Source organism: Limulus polyphemus, unplaced genomic scaffold (genome assembly GCF_000517525.1).
Source record: "Limulus polyphemus unplaced genomic scaffold, Limulus_polyphemus-2.1.2 Scaffold1219, whole genome shotgun sequence".
Taxonomy (NCBI): domain Eukaryota; kingdom Metazoa; phylum Arthropoda; class Merostomata; order Xiphosura; family Limulidae; genus Limulus; species Limulus polyphemus.
Genome location: NW_013666829.1, coordinates 81,215 through 95,522, shown reverse-complemented (window position 1 = coordinate 95,522; position 14,308 = coordinate 81,215). Strand labels below are relative to the sequence as shown.

Sequence of the window (14,308 nt, the reverse complement as noted above, 5' to 3'; positions counted from 1 at the left end):
CTGTATCACTGTGTCAAGTTGGGTGCTGATTGATCACGAAGTGTAGAAATGTAAAAGGAACAGATACACACACACATGTTGACATTATTTTTACAGAAGATGGGGCGGGGGTCCAACCCCTTCATGTCATCCTATATCACTGTGTCAAGTTTGGTACTGATTGATCAAGAAATGTGGAAATGTATAACAGATATGAAATGATAGATATACGACTTTGCTTTATATAGTAGATTGCCCTTTGAACTGTGTATAACTAATAGTCCCACCACATAAGTTGTAAATCACTCAGTGAAGGTGTAGCTTATATTACCATATCAAATTATGTACTGCACAAGATGCTCATGAGCATATCTCTTAAATATTTTTTTTATTTTCCATTATCTTACCTAATCTAATCTTATTTAACCTAATAAGTTTCTAATTTTTACATCTTATAGTTATTTTTATAACAATAAATAAAGAAGCAGGAAAAACAAGAAATATGGTACTTATCTGGGTCTTTTTTTATGTCAACTGTCAATGAAACTTAAACCTACTTTTATTTTTTTTATACTAATGGTACTACTACACTAAATAATTTTTATTGAATTAAATAATGACCTAGGAACACAGAATAATAACATGCACAAAGCAAATAATGTTCTATAACTGTCATAATTTTCCTGGCTTTCTAATTAAGCAATAGAAGCCTTTCAAAAATCAAACTTGTTCATATGATTTCCCTGAGAATAAAGTTTCAAACTGGAGGCAAGATAGATAATTCTTTGTACATAAAACAACACAATATAATATGTCATTTGATAAGATTAAAACTTTGGCTTTCTATTGGCTATAAATAACATAATATACAATATCAGAGAAAAAACTATTGGCAATTTATGAAAGACAGTTGGTCGTGACAAGTGGGTCTGATTTTCTAGCGTGTGGCTCCTTAGATAAATAAGATAGAAATTATACTTTGCTTGATTAATATATACAATATAATGAATAACTTACATCAAATTCCATACTTTTCGGATGGATGGTAACTAAATTACAGAAAAGGGAAGACCTAAAGAACAAATCTCACAATTCTCATACTAGGAGATTGAGGATTTTTAAAAATATTTCCTTATAAAATAAAGAGCTTAAAATCTACATAATATTAAAATTTGATTTATTAACTATGTTTTGATGCTAATTTTATTCATATACAATGATAATAAAGTAATCTAATTAAATTTTGAATGTAACTCTAAAAAAAGTCATGACATGTACACTTGGACCTGTCAATGGCAAGTGTTAAAGTATTCTTCTGTAAGACAATTACCATTAATTGTTATATGTGTAACTGTAATGAAACCAATTTTATAGAAATAATACTAGTATTCTGGGAAAACCTTAACCACAAATTTAATCCCAATTTTAAAGGACCTAATTGTGACTGCTGTGTTCAAATGAATGTTACACACAAAACTATTAATCTAAATAAAATTCAAAAATAAAATAAAAGGATTAAGCAGAATGCTAGCGGCTGCAACTTCAAATATATACAAAAAAGTAAAATAACTATTTTTCACTGATCAAACCACTTTACAACTTATAACAAATCAAAAACTTCCCTAAGTGAGAACCACTGTTTAAAAAATGTTGAATATATGGTGGGCTTTACAGATAAATAGTCTATGTTAAATTACTATACCTCATCTTATACCATTTCAAAAGTAATAAAAATATGATACATGTTATTGAGTATTTTAAGAGTTCTCAGAAAATGGGTGTTTGTAAATCTTTCCCATAAGATGCGTTATTGGTGCATGATATGATTATTGTTATGTACGATATCAATGTGGTTACACAAAAACATAACCAAAATTCATGAAATATTTTCATGTGGGGTGGAGCAGAATTGTTGTGAATTTTCCAATTCTTGCTCCTATTGAAGTATCTCCTACAAACCTTGCTGTAATGGACACACAATACCCTAAAACGGAAAATCAATATGCTATCAGGTTTCTTGATATGCGACTTACACAGTAAAGTGTGAAAGTTTGAATGAAATTCAATTACTTAAATTGTGAGTAAAAATTTTGACTTCTTTTGAAGTTAAAGTGAGATTAACAGTTTTCTTACATTTTAGGAGAATAATTTGTCTTGTCATAGGTTGTTCTAAAGCAACTGAACGTGTCTGTGTCTGTGACAAAACGCAGACGATTATTTGGAAGTAGACCTATATGTGAAAAGCAGACATTTATCAGAAATAAGCCTAAATACGAAAAAGCAGATGAGTATCAGACGTTCAGGATACAACTGCAGTAACGCAAGTGAATTATACACCGATACTGTTGTGATAAAAGAAGAAAAATAGAGAGAAGTAAAGGAATAAGTGAATAATACATTGATAGGGTTTAAGATAAAAAAAAAGAGAAAGATAGTTTGGTTATCAACTGAATTGGCCAAAGTGGACTCTTGAAAAGAACTGTATAGTATTTAAGATACAACTATGATATACATAGTGTAAAGAATTTTTGTACATACATTTAACTTGTTTCGAATATATTATTTTAAAACAAGCAGACTGCATGCTGTTCATTTATCATCGAATTTATTGCCAACAAGTCACTGACATCTACTGTAGAAGAATCCTTAGCCCAACACACCCATAATTTACTATATATAATATAAAAAAGTAAGTTTTTGACAGTGTGTAACAAATTAGACTCTCAAACTTCAGACACTGAAAAGCTATAATATAAAACAAGTCTCCTGCCTTTTTTATTTGCTAAGATAGCAGCATATTTAGCAAACTCACCAGAGTAGCTTTATTATTTTAAAGCCACTTATTTACTCATACCTACTTCTCTTAAGTACACGCTTATAACCAACAGAAAGTATACATTTGGAAATATGTGAATCTGACAGTCGCCTCTAAATTTTGTGGTGCAGAAAGAGAAAGTTCCCTATGAAAAGTTGAAGCATACTGACTAAGTCATTGCTTCAGACAGAAAGTAGTTTTGTTATGAAGTATTCTGGCGAGTGATAAATTTTTGGTTTTCTTTTAATGCACATGTGAAATTACAAAAATTCATTTGTCTTCACCTCTGTTTGAGAAAACTACACAAGTGCAGAAAATTTCATAATATCGCAGGTATTAGAAAACAATGTCTTTATGCATATTTCTTATTTATTGTTCTATGTTTTAACAGTAACAAGTTAAATTTAAGCATTTATGAGTAAATTGTAGTATATATCTCTTCTTAATAGTGCAACAATATCCAGTCATGTGACCTCTTTGTTCCATACTGTATATATATATATATCTGTGTCAGCGTAAACTACTTGTACCTGATGATGACAAAACATTGTACATTTGCTGTCATGTTAAACTTATATTAAAATTTTTTCTTCATTACCCATTCAATCCATTCCTTGTCATCGAAATTATTGGTATGTTACTTAGAAATTTGCACTTTGTAGGCCAGTTTTACTAGTTTGTTTGTTTTTGAATTTTCGCACAAAGCTACACGAGGGCTATCTGTGCTAGCCGTCCCTAATTTAGCAGTGTAAGACTAGAGGGAAGGCAGCTAGTCATCACCACCCACTGCCAACTCTTGGGCTACTCTTTTACCAACAAATAGTTGGATTGACCATCACATTATAATGCCCTCATGGTTGAAAGGGCGAGCATGTTTGGTGAGATGGGGATTCAAACCCGCGACCCTCAGATTGCGAGTCGAGCACCCTAGCCACCTGGCCATGCCGGGCAGTTTTACTAGAGTATAATCATAAATGTATACTGAACTTATAATATTATTCTAAACATCTACACTGAGGTAAAATAAAAGCAAATTATTCAACCTAAAAGAAATGTTTACTGATAACATTCCAGAATTGTGAAATGTCTCACAAAGTCAAGGAAACAAAATTGTGTGCAAAGACTCAAAGGTAAGTATTTATTAATTGATGTATAAGAAGGGTCAAATACAAAATACGTTATAAATAGGTAAACAAATAACCTTGTACATAGTCATATCATATACACTTTCAAAATTCAAACTGTATTTCTATAACTGGAGAAATCTTGTTAAAAGCACTATAGTGCAAACAAGCCAATAAATTCTCCACTGTGTTCCAGACAAATGTCGTTACCATAATCACTGTAAGAGAAATATTTGCTTTGTGCCATGCTTGTTCCAGCCTCAGAGGAATACATCACGTCATGCCAGATTATAACTTTACACATGCTTGTTACAGTCACCTGTAAACAGTCTACAGCAGTGACTGTTTTATGGTCAGCAACCTCTTGCTTCAGTTGCTGGCAGTAAAATAAACAAATGAAATAGAAGTAAAGACGACAGTCTTAAAAACTCTCAAGCACTTTGAAATACCATGGTCAATACAGCAAAGAACAGAATGGTACTACATATTTTATTTCACATTTTTCATGATTTATAATGTTCACTAAAAGCTTACCAAATTGCACGAAGATATATTAAATACTTTTAGAGTTATAGTATGTAGTTCTTCATGGATTTGTGGTGTTTATAAGGTCATGTAAAATACATGAGCCCATGTCCATAGGGTTAGAATGGTCTCCTTCACCTGCAGCATAATTTCATTTTTGACTTAATCAATTACTGATATGTTCAAAGCCAATAATCAGACTATGCTACGAGTAAAGAAGACTCTTCTAAAACTGCTGAAATTAAAATATCAGCAAATCATTACTGAACTTTTATTCACAATTTAGATAATTTAAATTTATTAGCAATCTACTATTATTTTCATAAACCTATGAAGTTATTGTTATTTATGATGGACAAACTCATTGTAACAATGTTACATCAGCATGCCCTGGGAAAAAAAAGAGTTTTATATTTCTGCATATTTGTATAAATATCATATAAAGCAAACAATACTCTCTTTTTCAAACCTAATTTAAACTCATACAAAAAAAGCTACTGTTTGTACATATCTTCTGTGTTATTAACATGCATATACATCACATCCACTTACCTCTGAATAAAAACGTAGATCAACTCTTATCTTACTGGGATTGGTTATCTAAAAATGTACGAAATGTTTAGTTAAAAGTAAAATATTTTTTAAGCAAAAATGTTTTCTGTATCACACAATGCAATAACTGAAAAAATCTAATTCATTATCATAGTTTTACCTGATATATATATATATATATATACCTTATCTGAAATATAAGAAGTTATATAAAATACATGCTAATTTTCCTTCTTATGAATTGAAGTTTCAAAAAACTAAAATGTTCATGCACTTTTAAAGAAAATACACAATATTATAATGAAATATTTTAAAGTCTGAATTAAGAATACATGGGAATTAAATATAAAAAATAAAATAAAAGTTTGGCTGATATTGCAATCTTTCTAATAGCGGAAGTTACAACAATAATAAAATAATATTGAATATGATTAAATATAACCAATTAGGATATTACAAAATAAAACACTATTTGTAAAACTTATAGTTTTTAAACATGTTTTTGAAGTGTTTAACCCTACAATTACCAATGGGTTCATATCACTTAAACACATTGATTGGGTCTATGAATATGTTGGCTACAATTAATCTCACTAATGACCTGGGATCCCCTAAGTAGTTTACACAGATAATGACAGATTTCACCACATTTTTTCAGTCAGTTCTTTACAACTGGTGCTGTAGCATGCAAAATTTATAATTACCCTACACTAAAAAAGTATTTCCGAAAGATACCTCTTCTCACGTAAATAGCTATTCTCGTTCAGTGCTGCCCTCTATAGGCAACCATTTTTTACACATGCCACAACCCTCCAACAATGAGAGTGCAACATACCCTCGTTACGCACATGACTCCCTCTATTCAATTCTACCGAATTATCGCTTCGAGTGTTGGCAGAAGATGGAAGCACCAGTTTCCAGTGGGAAGGAAGGGTGGGATGTGTGAGAGAAATTAAGTACCTATCGGAAATACATTTTCAGTATAGAAAATTATAACTTTCAATACGGTACATTACCTCCCCTCACATATATAACTAGAATCCCACATTTAATAGGTGGAGGGAATAGTGCAAAGGAAAGAAAGAAGCATCATTCTAAAGCATTCTAAGGACACTCTTTAAGATGAAACAGTCAGATTATAAGATCTGATGTGGGGGACCGCACCACTTCTGAACCAGGTATAATCCTTGCCCATATGGGCAGAAAAAACAGAGGAGCACATCCAAGTGGGAGAGAACTAAGGTCGAATAGTGATTTGAACCATACAATATTTATGAAAATCTATCCCAGAAAATATAAATATGGGTAAAATGAAAAGGTTGTTTCCTTGGTGTAGTGTAGCTAGGGTGCAATGAACTGTACACAGCAAATCAAATCAAACCTATGCAGCTGGGAACCGACATTCACGGGAGGGTAGGATGAGGATCATACCTTCAGTAAGTCAACTGCAATCCAAAACCTGGCTACTGGGTACTAACATCAATGTGGGGGGTAGGAAAGAGGTTCATACCACCGGCAAGTCGACTACAACCCAAAACCCAGCCATCTAGTGAGGCTAGGAAAGAGGATCATACCATCTTCACCATAAGTTCGTAAGACCAAAGGGAATCAAGAACACCTGACTCATGAACAGGGCACATGTTAATATAAGAAACTGATAGATCGATCCAGGAACCTGACATCCGGTATCGAAAATATGTCTACATAATGTAAACCATCTCCCTCAAAAGTGAAACTGACTGGAACTATCCCAAGCACAGTAACAACCTTGGAATAATAAGCATCGAAAGATAGCAGATGGGGAAGAACCATAATAATCTGCAAGTACCTCCAGTGTGACCCACAACAATAATGGAGTATAAATGAGGGAGGAATATAGACATCTGTAATACATGTGTGAAGACTAATGTTGATTGGTTCAACTCTAAATCCAAAACTCAGCCACTGGGAACCAACAACCACATAGGGGTTGGATGAGGAATCCCTATCAAAGGGGTGAACTGCAATTTTGATGTCTCACTCCCATCTACATTAGCAGAACACCACCACCCCACTCTCAACTGAATGGTTTTATAATAATTTCTAAATTTTTTTTTGTATTTCATTAACCCATTCAGGAGGATGCCTCCATGGTCAATCACCACAGCAACTTGGAATTGGAAAGTAGTAAGGACTCTTAAACTCCACTGGAAAGAAGGGGTGAAGGACGTGGTGGAGAAAGTCCAGAGGAACAACAACACCTGAGACAGTGCAATGGGTAATCACAAAACCCTATTTTTAAAATCAGACCATACCGATTTATTCAATACAAGGCATGGCAGGGATGAGGAGCTATCCCCTTCTGAGTATGGTCCAGGACAGGCAAATTTAATAAGCAATTCAATTGTGAGGACAAACCTACAAGCAATCTTGTGGAAAACCCCAGCTCTGCGGTGTGCATTGAGTGGCCATGGAAATATAATATGTGAGTCGACAGTGCAGATTTGATCAGTTAAGGAATACCTGCTCAGGCACCACTTGCCACAGAGCGGGGTTGAAACAATGAGTAATAAAAAGGGAAAAAGGCCCCTCAAAAGAAATAAAGAATAATAAAAAATGCCTACAGGAAGAAGACAATAGCCTGAAAGGAAGAAACTATGATCCTATGCAAACAGTGAGAGATGAACATATTAGGTGTAGTGCACATGTCCAATTGAAGAATTCCCTCCAAGGGATGATGAAGATGAGACACCAATGAAAAAATAAGGTGTCAAATTTAATGAGAAGACACCTGGAACAAAGAGCGGGAGGAAGACTATAAAGAGGAATAAGCCTATCGAATTAAAAGCTGAACTCAACTGGTGAGGATAGAAGCAGAAAGATCACAAACAGAGGATGGCTGCCAAGGAATAAAGAAGCAGGAACGAGCACCACAGAAGGAAGCTGTACGGGCAATATAACAGTGAAGAGCATGTACAGGACATAGAAGTCTACCCATATCAGGCCGAAGATAAAGGCAAGAAATGGATGTAAGGGAAATCTGTGAAAATTAGGAATTACCCTAACAAGCTGCTGAAGTTTTGGGGAGGATAGAACAATCTGAATAAAGGAGAATATATGTACGACGATAAAGAGTTTGTGAAACCTTGATGGCAAATAAATCAGACCTTTGAAAGTCCACAGGCTAAGAAAACAAGGAAATAAGTCTTAAGGGAAAGGTGAAACAAGAAGCACGTGAAAATGATTCGAACAGAGGCAAAGCGAGGCAGTAAAGGACCAGATTAACATCCTAATCCGGAAGGGCAGCCTGACACAGCGGACTATGAATCCGGAAAGAGCACATCCACAGGGAAAGAGTAGGAGCGGTAAACACTCTATGGTATCTGGAAAATAAAAGATGTGAGATAAGGCTACCCGATAACCCAAGATCGAGGAGATAGAAGACCCCCGATCAAAAAGCCAAGAGAAGAATAGTAGATTGAACAGGGGAAAACCATCCACCCAGAGACCAATGGTGGAACACGTTCCATTTAGATAAACTTCCATGGAGGAAGGGCAAATGGAAGGAGCCAGAAAAGAAGCTACCCATTAGGACAAGCCAGATCACCTCACTAAGGACCAAATAAAAACCAGGCATGAAGACAGAGGACAAGAAAGGTTGTATAAAGCGCCATTGACAAAGGTTGAGGAAGAAGGAATGGAGTCTTGTACTGCCTTTGACAGATGCTGGCTGGTGGTAGAATCCTGAGGCATGAGGAAGGAAATGGGTACTTGAAACAAAGGAGGGGGAGGGAAGAAATTATAGGACAAATCCCTCTAATAAAACGTGATGAACCCACAGTTCTGGGGTAAAAGCTCACCAAAGGGAAACAAATTTGTACAATCGAATTCCCACCAGACCAGAACCAACTGAGTAATCACCAGTACTGTTGGTGACGTGCCAATCTAGATTGAATAATACGATGAGATGAGAAACCTCTGGAAGGAGGAACAGGTAGATGCTGAGAAGGACTAGGACAGGAAACAGGGATTTGTCTTGGCTCCAACAAACGTACTACCAAAGAGGAAAGGGTAGAGTGTTGATGCACAGACTCCACATGTGATTTCAAAGTCTCAGGTACATGATCAAAACATAAAGCCAAAGAAATGGGGCCAAATATAAATCCCTAAGATAAGAGAGCAACAAACAAATCTGGAACAAGGCCGCATTATGACCCAAATGATCCCAACAACAGAGAACCCACGTGTGTAAAGCAAGAGCCGAAGACGACAATCTAGCCAATGTGTAGGTAATAAGGGAGAGGCTTTCCCTTGATAAATCCTCAGGGTCTTGGTGGATTGCCTCGGAAATGAGGTGGATAATAGATAAGTGCTGTAGAAGGGAGGTAAGAGTAAGACGAAGGTGTGAAATTGGGCATGGATTAAATGCACAGGAAAATCAGGGACCCCCCTACACACACACAGGTAAAATCGACCCCAACTGTTGAGAGTCAAGAAACGGACAGTCAGCCTGATTGTGAGCTAATGAAAACTGATCTGTAGCCAATGGAGGGTGAGACATGCTGGCACTCTCAACCAATTGGGAAGCAAATTTCTCAGCTTGAACCCTAATATCTGGGGAGGTTGGGAAAACTAAATATGGAGAAGAAGAACTATGATGCATAAAAGAAGGAGAGGGATAATACAAAATCGGGGAAATGTATAAAACATCACATGCCTGAGAAATCATGTCAAAAATGCAGTATTAGGCATAGCTGATTCCACAGGTGGGGCATTGGAACACACGGCAAAAATCCAGTGGTAATAAAAAGCTATCAAAATCTTCATTGGCCCAAACAGGTTCAGCTTGCTCAGGAGGAAGTGGGGCAAGTTCAGGATCAATTTCACAGAGGATAATCACAGATAAATTAAATGATGGGTCTTCCCTACCTGCAACCTGTGAAATAGTGTTAGTAGGAGGTATGATACTCAAAGTGGTATCGTCAACTTCAGAATTCATTATAAAACTATATATCAAACAAAAGTGTTTGATGTAAAAAAAATGCAAGTGTGAGAAAAAAATAAATAAAGACTGGAAAATGAAGTCAAAGCAAAATACTTCTTCAATGTAAAGAAAAAATTCCACTTCAGAAATTAAATAATTAAAGTCACGAATGCAAATCACAAGAAGAGCACCAAAAGAAAAACCATCTGAAAAAATAGTATTGAGAGTTTGGTAGAATTGAATAAAGGGAGTCGTATGCATCACAAGAGTATTGGTGGAGGGTTGTTGCATGATGATTTGCATAAGAGATGCACTGGAATCAGTCAATTGCAACTGAGGGAGATAAAAAGCTTGTGGCATGTGAAAAATATTTTTTGGCATATAGAAGGCATCACTGAACAAGTATAGCTATTTATGTGAGTGGAAGTAATGTACTGTATCGGAAATTTAAAATTACTCAATATGATGCAATATCATTTCACTGGCAGTGAATATTACAACAAGTTGTTCATTTTAGGTCACCTGCACCAAAAACAACTGGATGAATAATGAAAGAGACTATGGATTATTCAGATGTTGTCTACTTATTTCAATAATAACATAGCTTACAAAATCTACTTAATTTTCAAACAATATAAAAACTTATATAGGATCTTTTTAAACTCTGTTTTCATCTACAACGTCAGTGAAAGGCAGAAAAGCAGAAAAAAATTGCAAGTTTTCAAAACTCAGATTTGGTTCTTAAATAGGTTGTGTCAAATGGCACCATTCTGTATTAAGCAATAAGAATTACTATTATAGTGATCACTAAATAATTTTAAAAAAGTTTTTGAGGTCTTATTGCTTAAAGGATTAAAGCACAATTTCAGAATCCCAGCTTTTAATTCAGGTAAGATTCAATTTTGCACTTCCTTTAAAATTCAATTGTTATTATTTTGCGTAACATCAAAACAATGAATACAAAATAAACATCTGAGATCATCCTAACATAATCCATTTCAATAAAATATTTTGGATTTTTATTGCAAGTAATTTTTTTAATGAAATTAATCAAATTGTTTCTTGAAGATTCTGCTGTTTTTATCCAAAATTATTTTTCTCTCTTATAGGTTAATCAGATGTCCCACTTCCAACAATAAAAACCAGGGATAAAAGGCTCATTGTAGCCTTACAACAAAATGTAGTTACAAAATATATTATTATACATTCAAACTTACTTTCTCATCCTTTTTCATGGGTAGAACTTTTTGCCAATTTTCTAAAAGTTGAGTGGAAAATTCGGAATAACGTTGGTGAAGCAGGGAGCAAATTTTTACTGCTGTGTTCAGGTCAGACATCTAAGTTTTAAAAAAGATAACAGGAAAGTGGTAAAAAGCTCCATTATTGAATTTTTGGGGGAAATAGTTAACTGTTTCAAAAAACAGTCTGATAATTGCCTTTCATAGAATATAGAATGTTTTGAAGGTAACTGACAAACCATTTTTATACATGATAAAATTTATTAATAATTAGTATATATTGTTTTAACTATTAAAATAGGTCATATAATATCATGAAATATAAAAATAATTGGAAATGCATTCTTATTTTGTTTCTAAGATTTTCACCAACCTTCAATCAACCTTACTTCAGAGACTTAAAAAATCACAATTACATTGTATTTAACTCTTAACTGATTCTACAATTACAGCAGTTTCACATACTTCATTATTCAGATAAAAAAATACAAAGTACTTGTACACGTGCTAAGTTACGTTTTCAATATGTACAACCAACCTTGAGTTTTGCTTCTACAATGGCAGCTGCCTATAAAAACAAGAAAGATGAAATTTAGACAGGACACCAAGTAAAATATTAGAACTTTACAGATGTAATCATTATAGTTGAAGCATCAAAAGCATTCATAAGACTCAATAAAATGCTACATATACAAAAATCTTAAATTTGGAATTATATATTGTTTAAAATAATGTATAAGAACTTAAAAAAACTTTGAAGCACAAAAACAATTAGAGTTAAGTATGCTTAAAAGAAATGCAAAACATCACAGAATTTTGTGTTAAATTCATAAATAAAGAAGCAAAAAAATCATATGTCCCACTATTAAATTATTTCACTTTTCCAATTAACAAATAAATGTTAACTCCTATGTTTTCCTGAATTGTAATTATACCTCCATGAATATTAAACCTTATATTATAAGTGGAATACTTAGTTCAGTTGTTATTACATAAAATTTATCATAACTAAACAAATATAATGACTATAATATAGTAATATTTCATTGTTTTTATATTCATGAAAACCACTTAAAATTAGCTGTGTAGTCTGAAAACCAATTAATATGCCATCATAATAATGGATGATAAATTATATTCCACTCTGAACCTAAATATTTGCAAGCCACTCTATTATGATTAGAATTTCATGAAATTTACAGTGTTTCTAAATGAATGAAAGAATTACAAATTTATTATATAAAAACAGATTATGTAGAAAAAGAAAACTTCTTGGAACTAGTTTGTTATCAAACCCTAATTAATCTGGAATAACTATACAACAGTAACTAACTTAATAAATTTTACAAACTTTAAATATGTCTTTTTAACTTCACAAGAACCGTAAGAAAAAAACTATCATTTTTCAATTGTCTTTAGTTTCTTACATTCACATTATTTCAACATAAGAATAAAGATTATAATTCATCATACAGAATTTTAGTCATCCTGGTGAACTGTTAGCATCATTACTTTATAACATTCTGCCACATGGAGTGAAAATACTTACATTAACCATTTATAAACATATTCAGGATTTAATGGAAATGAAGCATCAATTAATGCAAGTAAAAAAACAAAAGATTCGCTCATTGAACAGCTTTTCTTTTTGAAGATACAAGTCAACTTTTTACCAAGATCACATGGCAGTAATGTCCATTCAGAAGGAAATTCATATATATATATATATATGTATGTATGTATGTATAGAACAACAACAATCTCACAAATAAAAGAACACTCCACCAGCAGGTTAAACAAACACATATCAAAGAATTAACTTTGGAGTGATAATAAACAGGGTGAATATTTAGTAAAAAAATACACGTGCCTTGTAAACCTGAGGTTGTACACTGTAATTGTCATCATTCTTAACAGTGAAGCTGTTTGATTAACTTTGGACAGAATAATTTTAAAAAAAAATACTTTATAAATTGTATGCTGTCTAATCTTTAGCTTCGTATTTCTTCATATAAAAACAGTTATGGCAAAATTTATATTAATATTTGCTTTGTTGGATTCAGTTTATTCACATAAAGCAAGAGTTATTGATACATGTCTACTATTAAATCCTTACTTACAGCTTCACTGATGTACTTAGTTAGATTCAGTCCATTCATGTCTTTAATAAGCGAGTCCCTTTGAGCTTCAGTAAGGTTTTTCTGCATAAATGAAAAATGCACCACACAAATCAGATTTACCTGGTCCATATGAATACTTACATATTCAATCTACAGTAGGTTCTCATAACAAGTTAATTAAATTTAGGACAAAAAAAAAGATTTTTCCACCTTAAAATGGGCATTAAACTTTTAATGGTTTATTATTAGGTTTATTACTGTGGAAAATCTTTAACACCTAAAATTAGACAACAGACTGTCCAAAAGCTTGTTATTTTTGTGGACCATATAACTAGTTTCCTTTCAAGTTCTCTTAAAAACATACTTGCAAAACAAAATGAATGTCTTAGTTCAATTCTGCAAGAGCACCATATATTGGTTTTAGTATTAGACTAAAAAGGCAGTGAAAATAAAATGTTAGTGATTCTGAATCATGACGAGACATAGTATAAAGCTAACATTTTGTTGTTATACAGATTACCAGCTTTCCTTCCACAAATAATTTCAAACTCAAAATGAAGTTATTCATAAGTTTTCAAATGCTGTATAATGTTAAAAATAACAGAGACAGAGAGTATAATACAAACATCTAATAACAATGTAACTATTTACAGCAATGTAACATTGTTTACAACCACAAATAGCAACATAAAACTTACAAGCCAGAAAAATATTAAATATAACCACATGAAATTATAAAGATATCGCACATTAATTTATTTCATGCTCTTTGTTTGAAATAAAATCATACAATACACCTAATATGATAGTAACAGCCATGTATCACATTTTGTGTTTTTACATTACATTAACCTATCGAAGACTGGGATGAATAAGATCTTTAAGTTATTGTACTGATTTAGTTCACATAATTTACATATACACCTGGAAAAAAGTTAAGCACCCCCAAATATTTTTCAGGATTGCTTATTGAAAATAAGGTTTAATTTTCA

The 14,308-nt window shown here is 33.0% G+C and overlaps 1 protein-coding gene across 1 annotated transcript in view; it reads right to left on the bottom strand.

Annotated features, from left to right (window-relative positions):
• The window catches only part of LOC106462664 (regulator of nonsense transcripts 2-like), a 126,482-nt gene that overhangs the window by 84,945 nt on the left and 27,229 nt on the right, over positions 1–14,308 (bottom strand). The window contains exons 8-11 of the mRNA XM_013922608.2: positions 13,317–13,397; positions 11,735–11,764; positions 11,176–11,295; positions 4,996–5,043 (exon numbers count right to left, since the gene is read on the bottom strand). Coding sequence (XP_013778062.1) covers positions 4,996–5,043; positions 11,176–11,295; positions 11,735–11,764; positions 13,317–13,397 — 279 coding nt within the window. The remainder of the gene's footprint in view (positions 1–4,995; positions 5,044–11,175; positions 11,296–11,734; positions 11,765–13,316; positions 13,398–14,308) is intronic.